Source organism: Lygodium microphyllum, chromosome 11 (assembly GCF_053477565.2).
Source record: "Lygodium microphyllum isolate KBCC chromosome 11, Lygodium_microphyllum_v1.1.10, whole genome shotgun sequence".
Taxonomy (NCBI): Eukaryota; Viridiplantae; Streptophyta; class Polypodiopsida; order Schizaeales; family Lygodiaceae; genus Lygodium; species Lygodium microphyllum.
This window is the reverse complement of record NC_141145.1, coordinates 28870181-28893741: the sequence shown is the minus strand read 5'-3', so window position 1 is coordinate 28893741 and position 23561 is coordinate 28870181. Positions and strand designations below refer to the sequence as shown.

The window sequence follows — 23561 nt, the reverse complement described above, 5'->3', positions numbered from 1 at the left end:
GAAACACGCAAATAAGCGGTAATTTAAAATTTTCAAAGGAAATTTGAGATTCTATAGCTTTCGATTGATGAAATGTTGTTCATGTGGGCTAAAAATTGTTTATGTTGCTGTTTTCTATGAGTTCTTGCTGGTCATAATAAAAAAAATCAGAAGAATATGCATCTTGTGGTTCAAAATAATACATTAAAACACGAAAAACATGAAAAATCAAGGGAAATTGAGGGTTTTTGGCATAAAAAAGGGAAAGTAAATAGGAACATCAACTAAACTTTCATTTTTCTGCAAGAAGGAACTAAGGGCCACAGCCCATAACCTGTTTTGAATTTTCAGTAATTAAATAATGTAAGAAAATAAGGAAAAATACAAGAAAAGGGTGAAAAAACCCTAAAAAATAGGGAAAAAATGCATTTTGGATTCCGAAAAATAAGGATAAATAAGAGCAATGGTTGCGAATGTTTGTGGGGACTGAAGCATGAGGATTTGCCTCAGTTCAACCCCACCTTCTTGTTCTAGTGTGTCTTTTTTCGTTTTTTCACATAAAATGATGTCAAAATACCCTATAAGCCTATCCAACGATGCACTATTTAAACGGGGAAGGGTAGAGGAGTTGAAATATGTCTAAATGCCGTGTGAGATTATGGGAAAGTTGCTGATTTCTATGCATAGCATTTAGGACGGATGATAATTAAAATTAAGAGCTTAGTAGCACGAGGATCACCTCAGTGCTAGGCCCATGCAACGAAGCACGAACGGTAGTTGGAAACCATTAAAAGAAGGTTTTTGCACTTGTGCACGATACTGTTTTGCTAAATGCTTGAGCACTAGGCATCCACCAAATGCATAGAGCATGAAAAGAATTCAGAAAGTATCAGTGATCAGCTCCTGGACATGCATTGCAATTGGTTTATTAGAACATGACCTACGATGAGAGGCAGTGAGGTACCCATGCTGTAGGTAGACGCAAGTCCTAAAGGGGAAATCAAGTGAGGAAAACAGTACATTCCTGGACACGCTTATTTGGTACCTTGAGCGACGTTTGTGCGAAATATTTAGATGTTGAGCGACGCACTGAGGGGCCAATCCCCAAGGTGTAGGAGAGTCGCAGAGGGTTGACGGCATTCAGCCGTAGGAGGAACCCCATGTGTATGTAATTCGAGCCTTTTGGCTATGTAAAAGAGACTCCCTTTGAGGAGTAATATTGGGTTAGGATCAGTTGGACTACAACGTATTACAAACGCAATGTTTAGGAAGGCAGAGATTTTGATAGACGCTCCTGGCTGCGAGGCCGAGGGGTTGTCTTGTGCGTAGTGACAAGGCCTGGTTAGTGCATAAGCCAGTGCCGGCCCGTTTTTAGGTCCATCAGTGGTGCGTCTGCCGGGAGCCGCTTAAAAGTGGCGGTTCTCGAATCCTGGTTGTTTAGGGACCAACTAGCAGTTTATGCCAAAGGATACTGAGATTGATCCGTTATTTAGTGATAAGCATCGTCTAGCAGAAATCCAAAAGCAAGAAAGAGACGAAAGAGCTAGGCGACATGCTGAAATTTTTAGGAGATATTCTCCTAAGCGTAGCGGTGCTGAACCCTTACGAGGGAGTGGATCTAGTGGTCTTAGTACCACAAGCAGTAAGTTAGGAGAAGGTGGAAGCTCTAGTGCTCCCCTTCCTTCTATAAGCCAGTCCACGTCAAGTACAGGAGGTGTAACCCCACCGTCCCCTATTCCTAGTGCAAATCCAATCCTTGTCATGGCGCAGCCTATTGCAATTCCAGCAGGAACGACGGATTTGCCGGCTCTAGGTTACCCGCTACCCATTTTTAATGGGCTAGTTGAGGAAGATGCGGAACTCCACATTAGGGAGTTTCAAAAGCTGATGTTTAACTGTCGCATCCAAGAAGAAGGGCATTTAATGATGTTCTTCAATATGACTCTCAAAGGAAGAGCCGCCATATGGTATCATGGTTTAGAAGCCGGAACCATATTGAATATTGATGCATTTTATGGAGCTTTTCGAAGGGAGTTTGCCCCTGAAAGGGGTGGGCAATATTGGTTGCGTGTACTCAACGTGACCCGCCAAGAACCACACGAGGATATTCGTGCTTATGCGAAGAAGATAAAAGAGGTTTTCCGTAAGTTGGACACCTCTATTCCTATCCCCGCAGCTTCCCAATTGCAATATTTCCTACATGGTTTGGACTTTAATATCCAATTGCAGTTGAGTAGTGTTCCCTTGGGGGATATAGATACTGCCATTACACGAGCACAAGAGGTGGAATCCCGACTACAAACAGCCTATGCTTCTCGAGGCAATTCGAATATGGATTTAGTATTGGGAAATAATGTGGCAATGGCCAATGGCAGTAGTGGTCAAGGGATGGCAATGGCTAACCCTAATGGGAGAGGGAACATGATGCAGAATGTGCCTTTATTACGAGCTCCCCCTAGCATATCGATGCCTATGGGCAGTCAAATGGCTCCAAGTGGTGGAGGCCAGGCGGTCAATTCTAACACCATGCCTGTGGCTCAACAACCAGTGCCTAATCGAATTGTTAGGCCGATGGAACGACATGGTAATGACCAAGGCTATGAGTCGAGTTCTTCTAATGTTCTTGGCGAGGTTAAGGACATGATGAAGCATTATACCGACATGATTATGGAGCAGTATCAGCAAACAGCCGTTGATGTCAACTTCCTTAAAAAACAACAAAATTTGATAGGAAGTAGATACCCAGAGGAGGGTGCACCTTCGAGGTTTAGTTGCAAATGGTGTGGTGGGCAGCACTATCCAAGGAATTGCCCAAATGTTAAGTGTGACATCTGTGGGAAATCCGGCCATTTAGCAGCTACTTGCTGGAGTAAGATCAGTTCCCTCAAGCGAGGAAGTCGGCAACCAGGGCATGTTAATCATCGTGCCCAAGGAAATGATTCCCAGCGAGAGGACGGGCCTAAACAAATACTTCAACGACCAAAGACTACAGTGGAGGAGCTACCAAGTGGTAGTGGGGTTAGTTTGATTGAGGCTATACGTGTTAACGATGTTGAAACCTCTAATTTGCGAGCTGTACTTACAAGAGGTCAAAATGGTAGAGAAGCTGACAAGGATAACCCTGCCGATGGAAACCCTAAACAAGGCGACAAAGGAATGCAAGTTTTGGATCCTGCCTTGGAAGGGGGACCTTTGAAGCCCGTAGAAAGTAAAGCCGATAAGGAACCACCAAAGAAGAAGGTGAAAGTTAAAAAGGAGGCAATAAAACGGGTTCAGCGACCTAAAGAGCGGATGGTTTGGCGTGAAAAGCGAGCTCTATCAAACTATCATGAATTCGATTTGGCGAGCTCTCTTTGCGAAGTCAAGCCGGATGTGAATCTTTTACAGCTTATTAAGATTTCCCCAGGAGTACGCAAGGAATTTAGAAAGATCCTACGTACCGGGTATATCGTTGAACCTTTGGGTATTGCGCGAGTTGGTTATGACTGGTTCGAGCATGCTGAGAAGCATTGCCCAAAGGTTGCAGCCTATATCGATGGGATATTAGTAGATTATGCCATTGTCGACACGGGATCATCGGTTAACATTATGAGTTCTGAACTGATGGAAAGGTTGGGTCTTGTGATCCAGAAAGATACCTCCACAATTCTCAGAATGGCAGATGATAGTTTGAGACAGCCGGAAGGCTGCATTACTAAGGTCCATGTCACTGTTGCAAATGTAGAATGCCTGTTGGACTTTAGGGTGATTCGTTTTGCAGGCCGTCCAAGTTACCAAGTATTACTCGGACGACCTTGGATCTTGCAAGCGGATTGCCAAGTAGATATACCCGCCGGTCGACTAATATTCGGCAGAGGTGCCCAGCGTGTGGTGGTTGATGCTTATCCTGAGTCCCCGCAGAGTGAGAGAGCTCCTCTATCTTCTACAGAATTGGAGACACTAGAAGATTCATCTGCCAGTGAGACATCATCGAGTGATGAGTCCAAAGAGGGATCCACCACGGAGGACATCTATCAGATCACTTTGAATGAGCCGATAGAGGGCCAAGATCGTATAAGAGATGCAGATGTTATCGAGCTAGACCTTGGTACGCCTGATGATTCGCGGCCAATCAAATTAGGTTCTATGCTCAGCTCAGCAGAAAGGGAGGACTATGTGGCCTTGATCCAGGAATTCCGTGATATCTTTGCCTGGAGTTATGATGAGTTGAGAGGCATCCCTCCTAGTCTTGCTGTTCATACAATTCCGTTGAAGGAGGGCAGTCGTCCTGTACGGCAGAAAGTAAGGCGTATGCCTTTCGAACTGAGGGACGACCTGTTTGAAGAGTTACAGAAGCTTCGAAAAGCGGGTTTGATTTTTCTTGTGCAAGACACGGAATGGTGTTCGCCGGTTGTGATAAGAAAGAAGAAGAATAATCAAATCCGATTATGTGTAGATTTTAGGGAGCTGAATAAGCAGACAGTTAAGGACTACTACCCGTTGCCATTTATTGACCAGATATTAGCGGGTAGGGAGATATATTCGTTTATGGATTGCTTTGCAGGATACAACCAAATGGCAATTGCAGAAGAGGATAGGTTGAAAACAACTTTTATCACTGTATTTGGTACTTTTGCGTACCATGTGATGGCCTTTGGTTTATGCAATGCGCCTGGTTCGTGGCAACGAACAGCAAATAAGACATTCGGTGACATATCCCCTGAAGAGTTGAAGGTGTGTATTGATGACTTAGGGGCCGCCACCGTGAGAGTGAGGCAGTTGATCATTTTGTGAAAATGCTTTGAGCGCTGTAGACAATTTTGCATCGCTCTAAACCCACGGAAGTGTGTTTTTGGAGTACCTTATGGGCTATTGCTGGGTCATGTGGTCAGTTCGGTAGGAATTGCGACAGACCCCGAGAAGGTCAAAGTTATAGTTGCCATGGGTCCACCACGCACTCCGAAGGAGGTTCATAGCTTTCTGTCTTCGGTTGGTTACTACCGTAGATTCATCAATGCCTTAGCAGAAAGAACATTGCCGCTTACAAATTTATTGTCCTTTAGCTGTTCGTTTGTATGGGGTGACCCTTGTAAGGTAGCCTTCGAGGATGTGAAACAAGAGCTAGCAAGAGCACCCGTTTTGAAAGCACCTAAAAGAGGTGAGATGTTCTATATATTTTCGACAGCCACCATGTATAGTATCAGCTGCTGTTTAGCCCAGATTTGGGAAGAGAAGTGGTACCACCCGATTGCTTTTGCTAGTCGGAAGCTGGGGGTATCCGAAATCAACTATACTTACATGGAGAAATTGTGTCTAGCGATGGTCTTTGGGACCAAGAAATTCAGGCATTATATTCTCTATGAGAAAGTCGTGCTTTATACGAAGGCGAAGGGACTTCGACTATTGATGAATAAGCTACAACCGCCCGATGGTCTAGCAAAGTGGTTAATCACTTTGCAGGAATTTGATTATGAAATCAAGAGTAAGCCACCAAGGTTGCAAGGAATCGTGGAATGTCTTGTGGACTTTGGGGAGCCGAAAGAATCTGTGGCTGAAGGTAGTGACATGGAGTTGTTATTTAAAATAGATACGGCATCTATTCCCTCCTGGTATGCTGCAATAACGCATTATTTATCAATAGGAGAGGCGGGTTCCGCATTATCTAAAGCTGAGAGAAGAAAAATTAAGCAGCAAGCGTTAAAATTTGCTTTGATCGCAGGTACATTATATCGGCAAGGGGTTGATGACATCTATCGCCGATGTGTGATGCCTGACGAAGTGCCATTCATTTTGAAAGAGTGTCATGATTCTGCTTGTGGCGGCCATTTTGCTGGACGGCTTACAGCACAAAAGGCTTTAAGAGCAGGTTATTGGTGGCCTGCCATCTTCCAGGATGCGTTTGTGTATGTTAAACGATGCGATATTTGCCAACGACATGATAGTCGAGAGAATAGGAAACGACCACTCAACCCTATTATGGCGATACTTCCATTCGAGAAGTGGGGAATAGACTTTGTGGGTCCTATTACTCCGTCATCGACTACGCAAAAGAGGTACATCATTGTCGCAACTGACTACTTCACAAAGTGGTCAGAAGCACGTGCAACAAGGAAAGATGATGCTAAAGAAACTGCTAGTTTCCTTTTAGAGCAGATAATATGCCGGTTTGGTCCGTCGAAAGAATTAGTGTCGGACCGCGGAACCCATTTCCTAAATAAGGTGATCAAAGGTTTGACAGAGTTGTGGCACATCAAGCATAACAAGACAACCCCATATAATCCGCAAGCCAATGGGCAAGTTGAAAGCACCAACAAGCAGCTTGTGGGCATCCTGTCCAAAATTGTGTCGGAAAAGAAACGGGATTGGGATAAAAAGTTATACGTGGCGGTGTGGGCTTATAATACGACTTTCAAACAAGGCATTGGCCATACCCCATTCAAGTTAGTATATGGGGAGGAGTGTGTCTTGCCTTTAGAGATTGAGCTGCCGACTATTCGGTTTGCCATCAATCATTCTTTGAGCGATGAAGATGCACTTTTTGAGCGCTTGACGACACTGGCACATTTAGATGAGCTTAAGCTGTAGAGCTTATTGCACCAAGAAGTGGCGAAGCGCCGAATGAAGCGGCTACACGACATCAAAGCCAAGAAATACATCTTCAAGAAAGGACAGCTTGTTCTGTATTATGACGCACCACGTGAATTATTTCCAGGCAAGCTAGAGCCTAAATGGGATGGGCCCTATAAGATCGTTAGAATAGGAAAGAATAATCCACAGTTTTGTTAGCTGACCTTGAGGGGATAGAATTTAAAAATAAGGTTAATCTTAATAAGATTAAACCTTATTATTTCTGATTGCACTAATACTATGACTGCCTTGCAGGTCTAGGAGAGATCGATCAAACATCTACAAGGAAATCGTGATAGGGGTTGATGGGTCGTCTGATCCCTTATTTAGAACACCCATATTTGGAACAAAGGTATCATCAGGGAAAGCTCATTTGGTGGAGCAAAGGATACAAGGTGATTGAGCAAGAAGGCGGGACATTTATTTGGGAGATCAAGGTCTTCTACCATCACTGCCTATAAATTTTGACGAGCATCCCTATTGACTTCAATGATGATGGAGGGATGGAGCCTACAGTCCACCCGTTGAATATGCTGAATTTCAATTACCATAATTACGAGTAGAGTTCAAGATGGCGGGATATGTAAACCCTGTATGGACGTACACCTTGTACTTTGATGGGGCGTCCAGGGGTGCATCCAAAAAAGGAAGTGTAGGAGTTGTCATCCAAGACCCCCGTCGACGCATTGTCATGAAGTTAGCTGCTTATCTCGGGGTGAATTTTATCAATAATATGGCAGAATACAAAGCCCTGATTATGGGTTTGAATATTGCGAAGAAGGGTGGTATCCGCTAGTTGTTGGTGAAAGGGGACTCTCAGTTGGTTTTAAATCAACTCAATGGGACGTACATGGTACGGAACCCCATCCTTTGTATGTACCATCATACTGCCATAGCCCTGCTAGACGAATTCGATAGAGTGTCTTTTCAGCTGATTCCACGGAATTGGAATCAGTTTGCCGATTCTTTGGCTAATTTTGCGTATGAAGAAGACCTCTTCTTTAATTGTGGCCCTTGTCCCGATATATCTATTGATGGTGAGACAGGACCTGGTCGTTTGTGGGGTATGCTTTCTGAACATGCCCTCTTTGGCAGACGATGGTTGATTTGGGTGATGCAGAGGGTAAGCGAGACTCATCTCCCTTTATTATCTAGGACCCATAGACTGGTTAGACGACATGTGATGCGAACACCTCTTGCGATATACGCAGGCGGGATAGGTCATAATTTAATGCACCTAGTTTAGGGCTACGAGCCCTGTTCCCCTACGAATGGTATGCTTTGATGTCTATCATGGTTGTTTCCAGGAGGATGTTATGCATAGTATTGTTTGATTTCATTAGGCCAAGAGGGCCGATTTAGTTTTGTAGTGAAGTGTTTTCATTTCATTAGGCCAAGAGGGCCATTTCCCTGTCTAGTGCAGGTGCGTTTAATTGGGTTTTTGTTTTAAGTGTTGTGCTGGACAGGTTTCGCAGTTCATGGACTTTGGTGGAGCCTGGAGGAGCCTTTGCTGTGATGGAAGCTTCTTGTGGCCAACCCAGGTGATATTTCTCCTTTACGAGTACCTTTCTTTCCTGTTATATGTGGTTTTGTACTTGTCGAGGGGATATCTTTTTGTTGGGGACTGTCAACCAAGGCATGAAGTCCCAGGTTTAGGCTACGTATGTTTGAGGGAGGTCGGAGTAGTCATTGCCTCCTGTAAAGACATTGTTAGACATTGAAAGACCTGTTTTAGAAGGAAGTCCTAGTGGCCCTGTCCTGCTAGCCTGCTAGGCAGCCGTTCTAGGAGTTCTTGTTAGTAGTGAGGCAGTTAGAGAAGTCTGCTAGAAGATAATAAAGATGATGCCCAGAAACTCTGTACATCCTAAAAGATGAATATAAATACGAAGGTGTGTAAAAAGGGATTCTAACCCCTATCCCAAGAAAAGAAAAGAAATGAAAATATATAAGCAGTTGATCATTGCCTTGCGAAGGCCTGGTAGGTTCCTGGGGACGAATCAGACCCAGGGCCGATACCTTGTCTTCCTAGGGGTGGCTTCTTGCTGGAAAAAAAATGACAAAACAAGGAAGGTTGGAGCGAAAATAAAAGTGAGCGTTAAAAAAGGATTAAGTGTCGCCTTGCGAGGGCTTGGTAGGTTCTTGGGTGCCGAGACAGGTCCTGAGGCCGATGCCCTGTTCTCCTTGGGTCACTACGCTCAGCTCCCTCCTTTTTACATGCCCAAGTATGTCAATCAAATAAAAATCCTAACAGAAGAACTATACTGAAAGGAAATATTCTTTGATCAGGCTATAGGAGACCTCGCCTTGTAGGAGCTCCTAGTTGTGTTGTCTTTAGTTGGTAAGTAGTGCAGACTACCACTTAGGGCAACCTCTTCGATAGGTTTTTTTTAGTTTGGCTGTGTTGGAGCAGTTGGGTTGTGACTCGCTTCGGATCTTCTATTAGATGATGCTAGGCCTACTCCTTGTGGATGTCCTGCCTTGGTTCTATCCAGGGGTAGGGGGAGCATTGTGCTGAGTTTTATTTTATATTTGTTTTGTATCAGTTTGATGCTTCTTTGGTTGTTTATGTGCAGATATGTTCGTGGATTCGACGGGCTGAGTCGCCCTATCACGTGGTCGCCAATGAGAGCGGAATTTAGGTGACGGGAAGTGCTTAAAAATACCAAAAAATTATGAATATCAAGGGAAAAATATTCACCGTCAAAGGCGGCGGCTCGATCCAGGACGATTTTAAGCATAAGCAGTCGACGGGCGCCCAAGTGACACCTTTGAATTTTTAGTAATTTTTCTGTCAGTCAGGACAGGATGTGGGAGCTGCATGCCTATCCGGGATGCCGAGAGGGACGCCCAGAAATTTACAACACGTCAATCGGAGCTCGTATGCAGAAGTTGGCCCGAAACCGGCCGGGGTGCCCAAAAAGGGGGCCAAATTTGAAATTCCAAAGGGTGTGAAGGGGGGGGGTGACCTTTGGCACCCCCCCTCTCAAAAAAAACGTGATGTAGGGGGGGGCGGCGGCTGTTTTCAGCCGCCGAAAAAAACGCGCCCCCCTCCCCCCAAATCGACATGATAGCTTGCAAGTAAGCTATGAAACAAATCACAGCAGGCCACTACATTGTTCTCACGCTCCGCATCACTCCATTCCGCGCAGACAATGGCAGCCTGTAGAGGGAGAGAGAAAATCAGTCTTTCTCTCTCCTCCCTCTCTCTCTTCTAAAGGCAAGTTCATGTGGGAAGAAGGAGGAAGAAGAAAGAATGATGGAGGCTTGTCCGGCATGGATCGGATTGCTCCACGGGCTGGAAATGTTGATTGGTGATTGTGCTGGACATGAAGTGCTGCTGATTTCCAAATTTGCAGCCATGGACATGAAACCCGAAACACGCAAATAAGCGGTAATTTAAAATTTTCAAAGGAAATTTGAGATTCTATAGCTTTCGATTGATGAAATGTTGTTCATGTGGGCTAAAAATTGTTTATGTTGCTGTTTTCTATGAGTTCTTGCTGGTCATAATAAAAAAAATCAGAAGAATATGCATCTTGTGGTTCAAAATAATACATTAAAACACGAAAAACATGAAAAATCAAGGGAAAATGAGGGTTTTTGGCATAAAAAAGGGAAAGTAAATAGGAACATCAACTAAACTTTCATTTTTCTGCAAGAAGGAACTAAGGGCCACAGCCCATAACCTGTTTTGAATTTTCAATAATTAAATAATGCAAGAAAATAAGGGAAAATACAAGAAAAGGGTGAAAAAATCCTAAAAAATAGGGGAAAAATGCATTTTGGGTTCCGAAAAATAAGGATAAATAAGAGCAATGGTTGTGAATGTTTGTGGGGACTGAAGCATGAGGATTTGCCTCAGTTCAACCCCACCTTCTTGTTCTAGTGTGTCTTTTTCCATTTTTTTCACATAAAATGATGTCAAAATACCCTATAAACCTATCCAACGATGCACTATTTAAACGGGGAAGGGTAGAGGAGTTGAAATATGTCTAAATGCCGTGTGAGATGATGGGAAAGTTGCTGATTTCTATGCATAGCATTTAGGACAGATGATAATTAAAATTAAGAGCTTAGTAGCACGAGGATCACCTCGGTGCTAGGCCCATGCAACGAAGCACGAACGGTAGTTGGAAACCATTAAAAGAAGGTTTTTGCACTTGTGCACGATACTGTTTTGCTAAATGCTTGAGCACTAGGCATCCACCAAATGTATAGAGCATGAAAAGAATTCAGAAAGTATCAGTGATCAGCTCCTGGACATGCATTGCAATTGGTTTATTAGAACATGACCTACGATGAGAGGCAGTGAGGTACCCATGCTGTAGGTAGATGCGGGTCCTAAAGGGGAAATCAAGTGAGGACAATGGTACATTCCTGGACACGCTTATTTGGTACCTTGAGCGACGTTTGTGCGAAATATTTAGATGTTGAGCGATGCACTGAGGGGCCAATCCCCAAGGTGTAGGAGAGTCGCAGAGGGTTGACGGCATTCAGCCGTAGGAGGAACCCCATGTGTATGTAATTCGAGCCTTTTGGCTATGTAAAAGAGACTCCCTTTGAGGAGTAATATTGAGTTAGGATCAGTTGGACTACAACGTATTACAAACGCAATGTTTAGGAAGGCAGAGATTTTAATAGACGCTCCTGGCCGCGAGGCCGAGGGGTTGTCTTGTGCGTAGTGACGAGGCCCGGTTAGTGCATGAGCCAGTGCCGGCCCGTTTTTAGGTCCATCACAAGTCTCCTTGTTTGAAATCTCATTGTTTGACATGCTTGTCTAACCAGCTTTTGTGTCTTTCCTTCTTGCATATTAGTGCGTGGGTGGCTGGGAGTCAAGTTTCTGATAGGCATTCTAGCTCAACTAGGCGCTCTGTCCATGCCTCTGTTCCATCCCATCTTTCTTGATGAGCAATTCTCAGGCTAGGAACAAAGAACTCTATAGGTAGAATTTCTTCAATTTCATAGGTCAACCTGAAGGGAGTCTGACTGACTACCATTTTATAAGCCGTACGATAGACCCACAAGGCTTCCATGAGTTATCCTAGTCGTTGCGCAAAGCAGAGACCACCTTGGTCAGGATGTTCACTAGGATTTTATTAGTAGACTCAGCTGACCACTCGCCTGAGGGTAGTATGGCGAGGAATTTCGATGGATGATTAGAAAGGTGGATAGGAGATGAGCTATCACTTCATTGATGAAGTGTGTGCCTTGGTCCCTAACAAGTTCAATGGGGTAACTAAATCATGAGATTACCTACTCCCATAAGAACTTACTAGTGGTCCTAGCATCATTCTTTCTCATAGCTCGTGCTTCTACCCACTTCGTGAGATAGTCTGTGGACAATGATGTACTTTGCTTGTGAGTATTGTGCTACAAGATTGGCCCAATGAAGTTGATTCCCCATTTCTCGAATGGTTGCCTTGCAATGATTGGACTCAACTCCATTTGGTCGCAAACTGGTACCTTGGTCCTTTTGCACTCATCACAATGCTTCACGAATTGTTTTACATCTCACAAAAGAGTATGCCACCATAGCTGAAACTACAATACCTTACGGGCTGTTGTGTCTCCGCTGAAATGCCCTCTCGCTATTTTGTCGTGTGCCTCTGCTAGTGTGTCATGTATTTCATGCTTGCACACACATCTTGCCCTAGCCAATAGAGTTGGCCTGCTATCAACTAATAAGGTTGGACTTTGAGAATGAGCTGCCTAAGTCAGCGGGCTTTTTCTATTGGTCATTTAGGAAGTCCATGCTCAAGCACTTAGACTATCCCAATAAGGTGTCAAATTAGCTTTAAACAAATCTCTTTCGCTGGATAGACTAAATAGATGTGCATCAGGTAGTTCGTCTGCAATGCCTTGCCCAACGGCTTCTCCTGTGGGGATGCGAGACATGTGGTCAGCCATATAATGATGCTTTCCTTTAAGCATGACCACGGAGAATTCGAATTCTAAAAGTAGAAGTAGCCATCGAGCTATGTGTCCTGTAGAGTAGGGTTTAGTAACAAGGTAAAGTAGGGATTGATGGTCAATAAAGAAGGTAAAGGGCATAGCCAAAAGATAATGCCGAAACTTCTTTACAACAAACACCATGGCCAAACCTTCTCTCTCCATTGTCGCATATTTCATTTCTATATCTGTGATTTGTCTGCTAGCGAAGCTCACATGATAGTCTAAGTTGTGTTCACAAGGCTGGCAGAGCACCGCTCCTACAGCGAACTTAGAAGCGTCAATGTGAACATGAAAAAATATGTATCTAATGAGTTTGACATATACTTAGCTTTAAATGGCATTCGCAAGCAACTCACATGTAGTTACACCCCACAGTAGAATGGTGTGGCTAAAAGAAAAAATAGAGTGCTTATGGAGGTTGCTCGTACCATGCTCAATGAAAAAAACATGCCACTGTACTATTGGGATGAGGCTATTATGACAGTCATGTATGTGTTGAATCGAACCCCTGCTGCAAGTATACATGACATGACTCCATACCAAAAACTCTATGGGCACAAGCCTGACATAAGTCACATGAAATTTTTTTGGCTGTATTGAATATGTTCATATCCCTGATGAAAAACATAAGAAATTGGATCCTAAAGCACACAAATGTGTGTTCATTAGTTATGCACAAGAGACGAAAGCATATAAATGTTATGATCCATCTACTAGAGAGATATTTTTCAGCAGAGATGTCATATTTGATGAAATGGCTTCATGTAGGCATCATCTACTACTGTGCCTACTACTAGGCCTTCAGACTCTGGTTCTATTATTTCACAGTAGACTGCTTCTGTCTCCAAGCATACAGGTGGTGGATCCTCTATTGTATCTCCGTGGATGGGCAGACTGAAAAGCTCTGCATCACCATCCATTAACACCACTATGTCAATGAGGGGGAGAAATGAGGTAGAAAGTAGAGAAAAGAAAAAGTTACTGATGATATTTTTGGCATGATGAATCCTTGTATGATGACTTCTGGTTATGATTCAACTGACAATCTTGATAGTGAACTTGGTATTCCATCTGTCTTTACACCTGGTGCTCGGCAGAGCAGGTATGTACCACCTCATGAAAGAGGGAAATTAAGCAGTGCACTATAGTTGAGACACTCGTAGAGGGTCAGATACCCACTGGATAGACTCACATATATAAAACATTATGCATATATGACAAAGATTATGGAGTATAAAGAACCTGCTACGTTTGTTGAGGCAGTAGTGGATAACAATTGGTGCAAAGCCATGGATGAAGAAATGGCTACATTGACTAAAAATCAAACTTGGGATCTCGTTGTATTACCTGATGGTAAGAAAACCATAGGCTGCAAATGGGTGTATAAAATCAAATGCAAGTCTGATGGTAGCATAGAGATATATAAAATCAGGTTGGTTGCAAAAAGGGTGTGCTCAGCAATATGGCTTAGATTATGAAGAAACTTTCAGCCCTGTGGCCAAGATGGCAACCATTACAACTATACTTGCAGCAGATGGATGTAAAGAATGCATTCTTGAATGGTGACTTAGAAGAGGATGTATTCATGGATCAACCTAAAGGGTATGTACACCCACATTTTCCTCATTATGTCTACAAGCTGAAGAAAGCCTTGTATAGGCTGAAATAGGCACCAAGAGCCTGGCATGCACGAATTAGTAGTTACTTGCAAAGTCTTGGTTCTATGGTTGGAAGGGCTAATCACAGTTTGTTTGCAAAAAATACAGGTAGAGGATTGGTTGTTGTAGTCATCTACGTGGATGATCTCATCATTATAGGTGATGATGACATTGGAATATAGAATGTGATGAGTATGCTAAAATCTGAATTCGACATGAAAGATCTAGGTGAGCTGAAATTTTTCTTAGGCATTGAAGTGATAAATTCAGCCAATGGACTGTGGCTAGTGGATTGTGGATAATACAGAAACATTATGCCTCGGAAATGCTAAAAAATTATAGGTGATAGAGTGTAAACCACTTAATACACCATTGGATTAGAATATCAAATTGGACATTGATACTAGAGCCGAGATTGCAGATGTCACTATGTACATGCAAATGGTTGACCATGGGTTCTTTTTTGAGAAAGATAAGGCCCTAAAGCTCACTAGCTACATTGAAGTAGATTGGGCAGGATGTCCTTATGATTGCAGATCTACTAGTGGCTATGCATTCACTCTTGGCAGTGGGATGATCAGCTGGAGTAGTAAGAAGCAACCGACTGTTGCATTATCAAGTACTGAAGTGGAATATAGAGGTGCAGCTTTGGTTGCATGTGAGATTGCTTGGTTGCTGAAATTGATGGGCGTAGATTTAGATATGTAGATAGAGGCTCCAGTGACACTATATTGCGATAACCTCAATAGTGTACTTCTGGCAACAAATCATGTTTATCATGCCATAACAAAACATATTGAAGTACACTATCATTTCATTCGTGAGATGGTACTTGCAGGAAAGGTTGAACTCCTACATATGAAGACAGATCAGTAAGTAGTAGATATCTTTACCAAGTCCTTAGGTAAAGATAAGTTCACTCACTTCAAACAACTACTTGGTGTACAGCTATTGTCTTGAGCTTGAGGGGGAGTGTTGAGACTTCAAGCTCAAGTTGCATGTATGCCAACATGACAGCTAGGTGTCCAATTGTTTCTAACATGTGTGCATCACCAAATAAGTCGGGTTATGACTTAGATGGAGTTATTAGAGCAGTGTGGTTTTGACCTGCCTAGATCAAGATATATTAGGCTGCTTCAATAGTGTGTGACTATCTGAATAAGAAGAAAGGGATCATATGACAGATGCTTGCTCTATGTTATGAGATCTCTCTCTCTCTTTGTCTCTAAACAATCGAGATTTGTTTTATGGTTTACTTTCTTCAAACCACAATTAAAACACCTCCTAAATTAAACTTTTCTAAGATTTCCTAAAACAAAATCCTCTTCATTATAACACATCCTAAAAATTTGTAACTTATAATATATATTATCAAAAGGTTTTGGAGGAGTGTCACGTGGTGGGTGCTTGGCACCCCTTCCAAAAGCTTTGCTTTATTTTATATTTTCAACTCTCTTTTTTTAAAATTAACCAAATTGCTCTCTTTTTCTCATGGTCTCATGGGTCACTTTGGCATTTTGAAAACATTAATAATTCAATTCATTCCATTTCTCTCTTGCTACATAATCATACAAAGACCAAGAGCTCTCTCTCTCTCTCTCTCTCTCTCTCTCTCTCTCTCTCTCTCTCTCTCTCTCTCTCTCTCTCTCTCTCTCTCTCTCTCTCTCTCTCTCTCTCTCTCTCTCTCTCTCTCTCTCTCTCTCTCTCTCTCTCTCTCTCTCTCTCTCTCTCTCTCTCTCTCTCTCTCTCTCTCTCTCTCTCTCTCTCTCTCTCTCTCTCTCTCTCTCTCTCTCTCTCTCTCTCAATGATTAGGCCATCCACCAAGAAATACATGTTGAGATATTGGCAATCACACCTAGCTTAGCCTCTTTGCATGGAGCAGTGTGGGCTCAGGATGCAAAATCCCATATGCTCAATGGTGGAAAGTGCAGCCTAGTCTATCCCTATAAAGCATTGTACTTGCTCTCTTTTTTAATGCAATGTCATAGTACTTTTCCATGTCCTAGATCCATGCATTCGGGCATGGCCTAGCTCATCTCAACTTTTTTCTCTGCTCTTCCAACTTTCTTCATCATTGCTCAACTCAAATCCCAGCTAAAGGTCTCATCTTCCACCTTTATCTCCACTTGACCTTTCTTGGTAGTCATAGCCAGCCTATACCTACCTTGCTTGGAGCTTTCATATCTCTCAAATCAAGCCATATCTCACTGAGATTCCTTCTAGAGATATCTTCCTCTGCTCAAGACGTTTCTTCCTACTGGCACTTCAAACCAAGACACTGATGATCATCTAGCTCAGCATTGCGTGAATTCTAGCTCGTTGCCCTGTTTGTGCCCTTGTCTGATCGTACAATTCATTCAATCCGTACACGCAACAATGTTTATCATTATCATGGGGCTTTTGAAGCTATACATCTAAACTCTCTCCCCCTCATAGGGTTTCTCAAATGGCTACCTCTGTGAGCAGCAATAAGCAAAATACCAGTCACCTATTCTTATAAATACCAATCGTTTGTTCTTGAAAACACACTGAAGGTCCTGTCACTCAAATTTGAAGGTCCCAGCATCAAATCAAGGAGGGGAAGATTTGGATTTGGAAGAACTTGAAGGATTTTTCATATTTGGAAGACTCAAGGAAGAAACATAGAGTCCATTGACACTCATTTAGTGCTCTTAGCACTTGTGTCTTTTGACACATCTCAATCAACTCTTCTACTACTCAAATCTAATAATTTTGGATTTGATTTACTATTGACTCTGCCGCTCCAGCATGGGCAAAGACTCTCCTAATTTTTGATTCAACGGAATCAAGTTTCACACCTGGCAAACCCACATCAAACTCATCCTGATGAAGAAGGGCCTATGGGCCAATATACCAATGGACAAGAAAAGAAGCCTTGAGATGCAACTCTTGCAACTACTTGGCAGAAGAATGATGACAAAGCACATGCCATCATCAAATTGGAGTTGGATAACAGCTACATCCATCATGTAGATGCCTGTGACATGTCCCATGACACTTGGGATAGATTAGATACCTTATTTGGTGCACAATCCAAATCCTCAAAGTATGGTTTACTGATTGAAGTTTTTCAACTTGATACGAAACCTAATGCATCCATGGCATCTTATTTGAACTACATGGAAAGTCTCCTAACCCATCTTGCAGGGATAAATATCAAGATAGATGAAGATATTTGTATTGGTGTGTTGTTAAAAATCATGCCTTCTAACTATAATAATGTGTGAACTACATTAATCAACATGCCTAGTCCTAAACTGGTTGACATGAAGGCCTCCCTACTAGAAGAAGAAAAGAAGATAAAATCTAAAGAAGAACCAAGCACCTCTAAAGATGAACAAATGCTATATGTCGGTAACAGGTACAAGGGCAAGAAAGATCAGCTGGTATGTGACTTCTGCAAAAGGATCAGGCACACAGAGAAATTCTGTCATGCTAGGAAGAGGTCTCAAAAGGCCTATCTAGCTGCTGTTAAAGAAGAACAAGACCATGGAGCAAAAGAAGAAGAAGAAGAAGAAGAAGAAGAAGACCACCAGGAGAAGGACAAGCCTCATCAGTCCTTCTACTCCTATTCTGATAGACTTTTTTAGCCTTGCATTGCCTACCCCTAATGCTTCTAACATAAGCTTGTAAACTTCTCATGTAACCTTGTACTATATCCTATGTACACTTTGTGATGCCCCTATTACAACCTCTGGATGTCCACCATGTTTTTGGTACCCACACTTAGCCTTTTCTGCGACATCCTTTAGTGTTTACCATGTTTGTGGTGTGCCCGCACTTTGCAGGTGGTTGCTCACTAAAGCCTCTACACACTTTGTACTTTTCTGGTTGTGATTGAGGAGGGGTGTTGAGATATTGGCAATGACACCCAACTTAGTCTCTTTGTATGGAGCAGTAGTGGGCTTAGGATGCAAAATCCCATATGCTCAATTGTGGAAAGTGCAGCCTATTCTATCCCTATAAAGCATTGTACTTGCTCTCTTTTTTAATGCAATGTCATAGTTCTTTTGTTCTTCCAGTAAAGTGTATGTGTCATTGTCAACACAAAAGATTGTGTTTATGAGTCGAAGTCTCAATCTTGGAACCTAATTTACTTGTGTGATAGTTAGTCTTAATGTCTATGTCCTCATGAGCTCACTCTTCCTCTTTCAACCTCCATAGCAATGTCCTAGATCCATGCATTTTAACAAGATGCAAGTAGTGGATAAGAGTTAGTATGCAAGTGCGCAATATGGCTATTGGGATGGCATTGTTGTGCCTTGCCTCCCAACTAAGGTAGGTGCCTACAAGCGATGAGGCTTTGGTAGGACAACATAATCTGTTTTGGGTGGCAATGGAGGTTAGATCTAAGATGTGGTGCACTAGGGGCCCATGAAGACGATGAGATCAAAAGCAACACATCTCAAAGGTTTCTTAAGGCAGTACACAAGCAGTTAGAAACGAGCAACAAAGAGAGAAAGATGTAGCCTTTATGATAGACAACACGTGAAATGCAAAGGTGGGGCAAGGTAGCACTCTAATAGGCTTAATGAGGCAATGGTCAACTAAAGGGTAGTGGTTACATGGAAGGGTGTAGAGTGGCTTCACAGCATGTGCAAATGCCTATCTAAGAGATAGTATGAATGGTGGCAACAATGGCACTTCTTGGTGGTGATAAACAAGGCAGTGTACTAGGCTAGGGAGAACCTCTCTAAGATAGGTGGCACAAACAATAGGTCGACTACAACTTTGATAGCCTTAAATGCCCCCATGCATGCTGGCCTACCCCTATGTATCCAATCACTAATACAAAGCATCTACTTGATGCCACACTGTGCGGCCTAGGTGCAAATGGTCTACTTAATTATGAATTTTCCTTTATATGTTTCACACACAATGGTGGTGTGCACTCAATGGAGCTTAATGACATCAACATATCGTTTAAGCTTACCTAATGGCACATACTTTTCTATCACTATGTTTCTAAATGAATCAATATGGGTCCAAGCATGGAGAAGGGATCATTGGGAGAACCAAAGTCATTGCCTTATAATACTTCTACATTAATACTATATATGATTTGATATGGGTTTCAATATGGATAAGGAATAATTGCAAGTTAGTTTAATAAGTTTGCTTCACTAACAACAAAACTTTACTCACAAAGTGAGCAAGCCCATGTGCAACTTGGTTGCCATGTGTAAGGAGAGCTATAGTTCTATACAAGTTTCTTGCAAGCCAAGATTAGACTTGAAATTTACATGAGTATTCATCTACAAGTAATATCACACATCCAAAGGTGCCATATATTTGTAAGAAGATTACTCTCTATACAAGTTTGCATTATGGAATTCCCCTTAAAAACAAGGATTTCCATCATATGCAAGAGCATTGCCCTTTTTTTGTGTTTTTATGCTTGAAAGAGTGTTTGAAGCAACTTGATTTTGATTTCTTGTTGCATGTAGATGCTAGTTAATTATTTCAAGTACTTTTTAGATACCACTAATATCCAGGGCTATGAACTAAGCAATGGAATATGCCAAGCATAATGTTGCTCCATCACCATAGGTGTTCAGGAGCTTAAGAGAGCTTTGGATTATAAATGCCTTAAAACAACCAAGGATAGAGATGTGATAGTTTCATGATCCCCACTACTTGACTTCAAATAGAAGACCTCAACTTCTACATGAGACTTGATGAGACCTGATGGGAGTCAAAAATCCAAGTCAAATGATCATAAATGTATTGTCAATGAGAAGTCGATGAATTTGACTTATCAAAATAAAACATTCTTGGGATCCTTGTTGTATAGATGTTGCCTTAGCTCAAAATGTTGTTCCAACATAACTAATGTATGCTTATTGTTTGCACCTAAAGACGATTTCAATGTAGTCTAGTTTAAACCATCTAAATGGTTTTGTAAGCATACATTGTTGTTCGTGCTTAATATATTGCTCCCTTATAGGTAATAATTGTGATTTGTTAATGTAAGGAGCAAGATGACATCCATCATAGAATATTCTTGGTTTACAATCAACCACCTTTATATAAAGGCATTCACTAAAGTGATGGAATGAAAGTAAACATAGTTTCTTACTTGTATATTGACAATGAGAGATCTAATAGATTTAAAATGGATTCAAAGCATCAAAGAAAAGGTTACAAAGCTATGTAGTTCAAACTTTCAAAGGTTGCCTCACCTTCATTGGCCTTGGATATCTTTGAATTTTTCATGTGTGGTACAATTGGCTAAACATGTGTAATGTCAATGTCATTTGCATCTGATGAGTACTTTGTTGATGCTTTATAGTGTTCAAGCTCTAAATACATTGAACAATCCTTATCTATAAGATAGCATTCAATGGGAAACTACTTTCTATTATGGAAACTTGTCTATTATAGTGAGGCTCATGCATAGCATAAATGAATTTTTTACCTTTGTTTGACTAATATTCTACCTTAGCTGTTTCGAAGCTCATCTTATTAATGAAAATAGAGGACATTTAGTTTATTGCATGTGTATCAAGGTTGTAAATTTGAATAAAACTTCATATATGTTTGTCTTTCCAATAGCTTGCCTTGCTACTAAAAGTATTGAATACTTAGAGACACATGATAAATCAACAATTCCAAGCTCTATGAATGTCCTCGTCTATCTCAAATGGAAGAAGAACAATTTAAAATAACCATCCCATGAAGTTACTACTACTATATTTTAGTAGTGATGTGCATGAACACACTTAGGATTGCTTATGCACTTGTTTCCCTATTTAGGAGGGCTTTTCCCCCAACCTTGTATATATACATATTCACTTTTAGAATACACTTAGTCTTCTAAATCTTCTCTATTGATCCCTCTCAATAAACTTAGAGTTGTGCTCTCTCAAGCTTCTTCTTATCCAAGCTATGTACTTGCATTCTTGCAATCCAAAATCTAACCATTGGTATCAGAGTGGGCTTCGACCTCTTGGGCAGAGTCACCAACGCCCTTCGCTTGATTTCCTCAAATTTCAATGAGGGCCTGATATTGTTAGATTTTTTATATGGCTTTATTCTAGCCTCTATTTGCACTATTGCCAATATTGCAAAAGCTATTTCATCTTTTTTTTGCGAAATTTTTGACCACTCACTTTTGCAAGTAAGATCTCTTACAATCTTCTTTATACTATGCTACATAACATAAGCTGATTTTGTGCATATTTTCTTCTATACAAGCAACTTTTGCATCAAGTACAATTAATGGCTATAATTGAAAACAATGATATATTTTGTATATTTGTTGTTGAGGATAAGCCGAACAAAACTATCTATTGTGGTCTTATATGATGCATCATATATTGACTACAAAGGGACTTTGGAACATTGTACATGGAATTGAAAGACATCCTAGTGGTGTTTCAAAAGTTACAAGTGCAACAAAAGTAACAGAAACATGTAACATAGAGAATGTTGCAAGTTTAGGTTTTACACCAACTAATGCTAGAGCACCACCACCACCTATTAAGCAAATTTGTTGGAATGGAAAGATTCAGTCTAATCCCTTGATAACATTACTTATTAGATATACCACAATCCCACGTATTTGATTCTCTAAGATAACTAAGGATGCTTGGGATACTCTTGTATATTTGTATCAAGGAAAAAATGAGGTTCATGTTGCTTATATACATAAGCAATTACAAAGTGAATATATGAATAAAGACGACTCCATGGATAGTTTTTCTGACAAAGATCAAAAGTCTTAAGGAGTTGTTAATTACAGATGAGACTTTATCAAATAGTTCATTTATGTAAATTGTTTTCCATGGTCTTCTTGATTCTTATTGGAGTTTTTCTCTACCCTTCATTTAAGGATAAAATGTGATTAGAATGCTTTTTCATTTGATAAGTTGGTTTCTGTTTTGCTACAAGAAGAACAATCTAGGCAAAACGGAACCATTATACTTGTTGCAAATCAAGCATGGGCATGGCATTTACCTATATACATGTATATCAACTCTGGTTCATCACCACATCACTCCCGAGGGGAATTTGTCACTATATTTTGGTAGTGATGTGTGTGAATACACTTACGACTGTCAAGGCACTTTTTTTCCTCTTTAAGAGGTTTTCCCCTCGACCTTGTATATATGCCTATTCACTTTTAGAGTATGCTTAGTCTTATAAATCTTCTCTATTGATCCCTCTCAATACACTGAGTTGTACTCTCTCAAGCTGCTTCTCCAAGATGTGTACTTGCATTCCTGCAACCCTAAATCCAATAGTTATTGTGGTCTTCATGGTGTCTCTATATCATATAAAGTTTCTTTGTTGACAAATAAATACATGTCTAAAGTCACGTTAGTGTGAATTAGAAAATGGTTTGATAATTTTGTAGCATAATACAACAAGATCAAGAAGGGATTTTCCTTTGAAAATAAGTTTGAAAGGGATATCATCCTTATTTTCCCTCTTATGCTTCATTATGTTTTCCCATAAAAGAGGGCCACATGGAAAGGGTAGGGGCAGAGCTCAAAGGTGAATCACGAGAAAAACATGAAATGTTACTTAAATAGAACTAAAATTTCATAAAGTGCCTTGGCATGCCATAGAGCTATCTGTTACAAGCTTAACAAGCCCCTAAAAATGGGAGTTACATGTATATTCTTTTCAAGGTCTCTCAAATGATTATTCCCTGCACAAACAAACAATTATGTAAAGATGATGTTATATGTTTAGTTTGACCAGCTTTTTGGGAAAGAAATGTATACTATCTTCCAAATGTCTGATAGTTAAGAGGGTGGAAACCTGAGGAGGTTCAAATTTTGCACCCAACTCACTAAGTTTGGCATGTGCCTCTGCATAGTCTCGGAAAAATGCTTCCTGATCTTCAGCGTACTTTCCAGCATAAATCTGATACATCCAACCACCAATCTCAAATTTTTTCACAAGTGTATACAATATTCGTAATGGATGGAGTGGCCAACACGCAAGTCCCATCTCTCTCACGACATACACAACGTTTATGGACAAGCAAAAGGGAAAATATGGTGAAACATAAGACACGTATTCACACAACTGTATGTACACACTGCAATACTCTAACAGAAATATGCACTGCCAAGAAGATGACCTCCACCTGTCTTCGTTTGCAAACCATAAGGTTGCATAAACAACCATAAGTTTGCTTTTATAAATAGCTCAGTAACCATAGAATTGTGTACAAAAAACACTTAATTCTTTACCAACAGGACCATTACCTATGAGACTCTCTAATTTGGAGTTTAACAACAGCACAGTAGAATGACTGAATAACTGAATAACAGACTTGCACCCGATCAGAGTTCCACACTACACTTAAGACTGGTTGTGCACAACATTATC

The 23561-nt window shown here is 41.2% G+C and overlaps 1 protein-coding gene across 1 annotated transcript in view; it reads right to left on the bottom strand.

Annotated features, from left to right (window-relative positions):
• Window positions 1-22718: 22718 nt before the first annotated feature.
• Window positions 22719-23561, bottom strand: part of LOC148028654 (putative L-ascorbate peroxidase 6, chloroplastic/mitochondrial) — a 32000-nt gene continuing 31157 nt past the window's right edge. The window contains exons 10-11 of the mRNA XM_087687453.1: window positions 22986-23090; window positions 22719-22872 (exon numbers count right to left, since the gene is read on the bottom strand). Of these exons, the coding sequence (XP_087543579.1) occupies window positions 22858-22872; window positions 22986-23090 (120 nt within the window). The 3' untranslated portion in view covers window positions 22719-22857. The remainder of the gene's footprint in view (window positions 22873-22985; window positions 23091-23561) is intronic.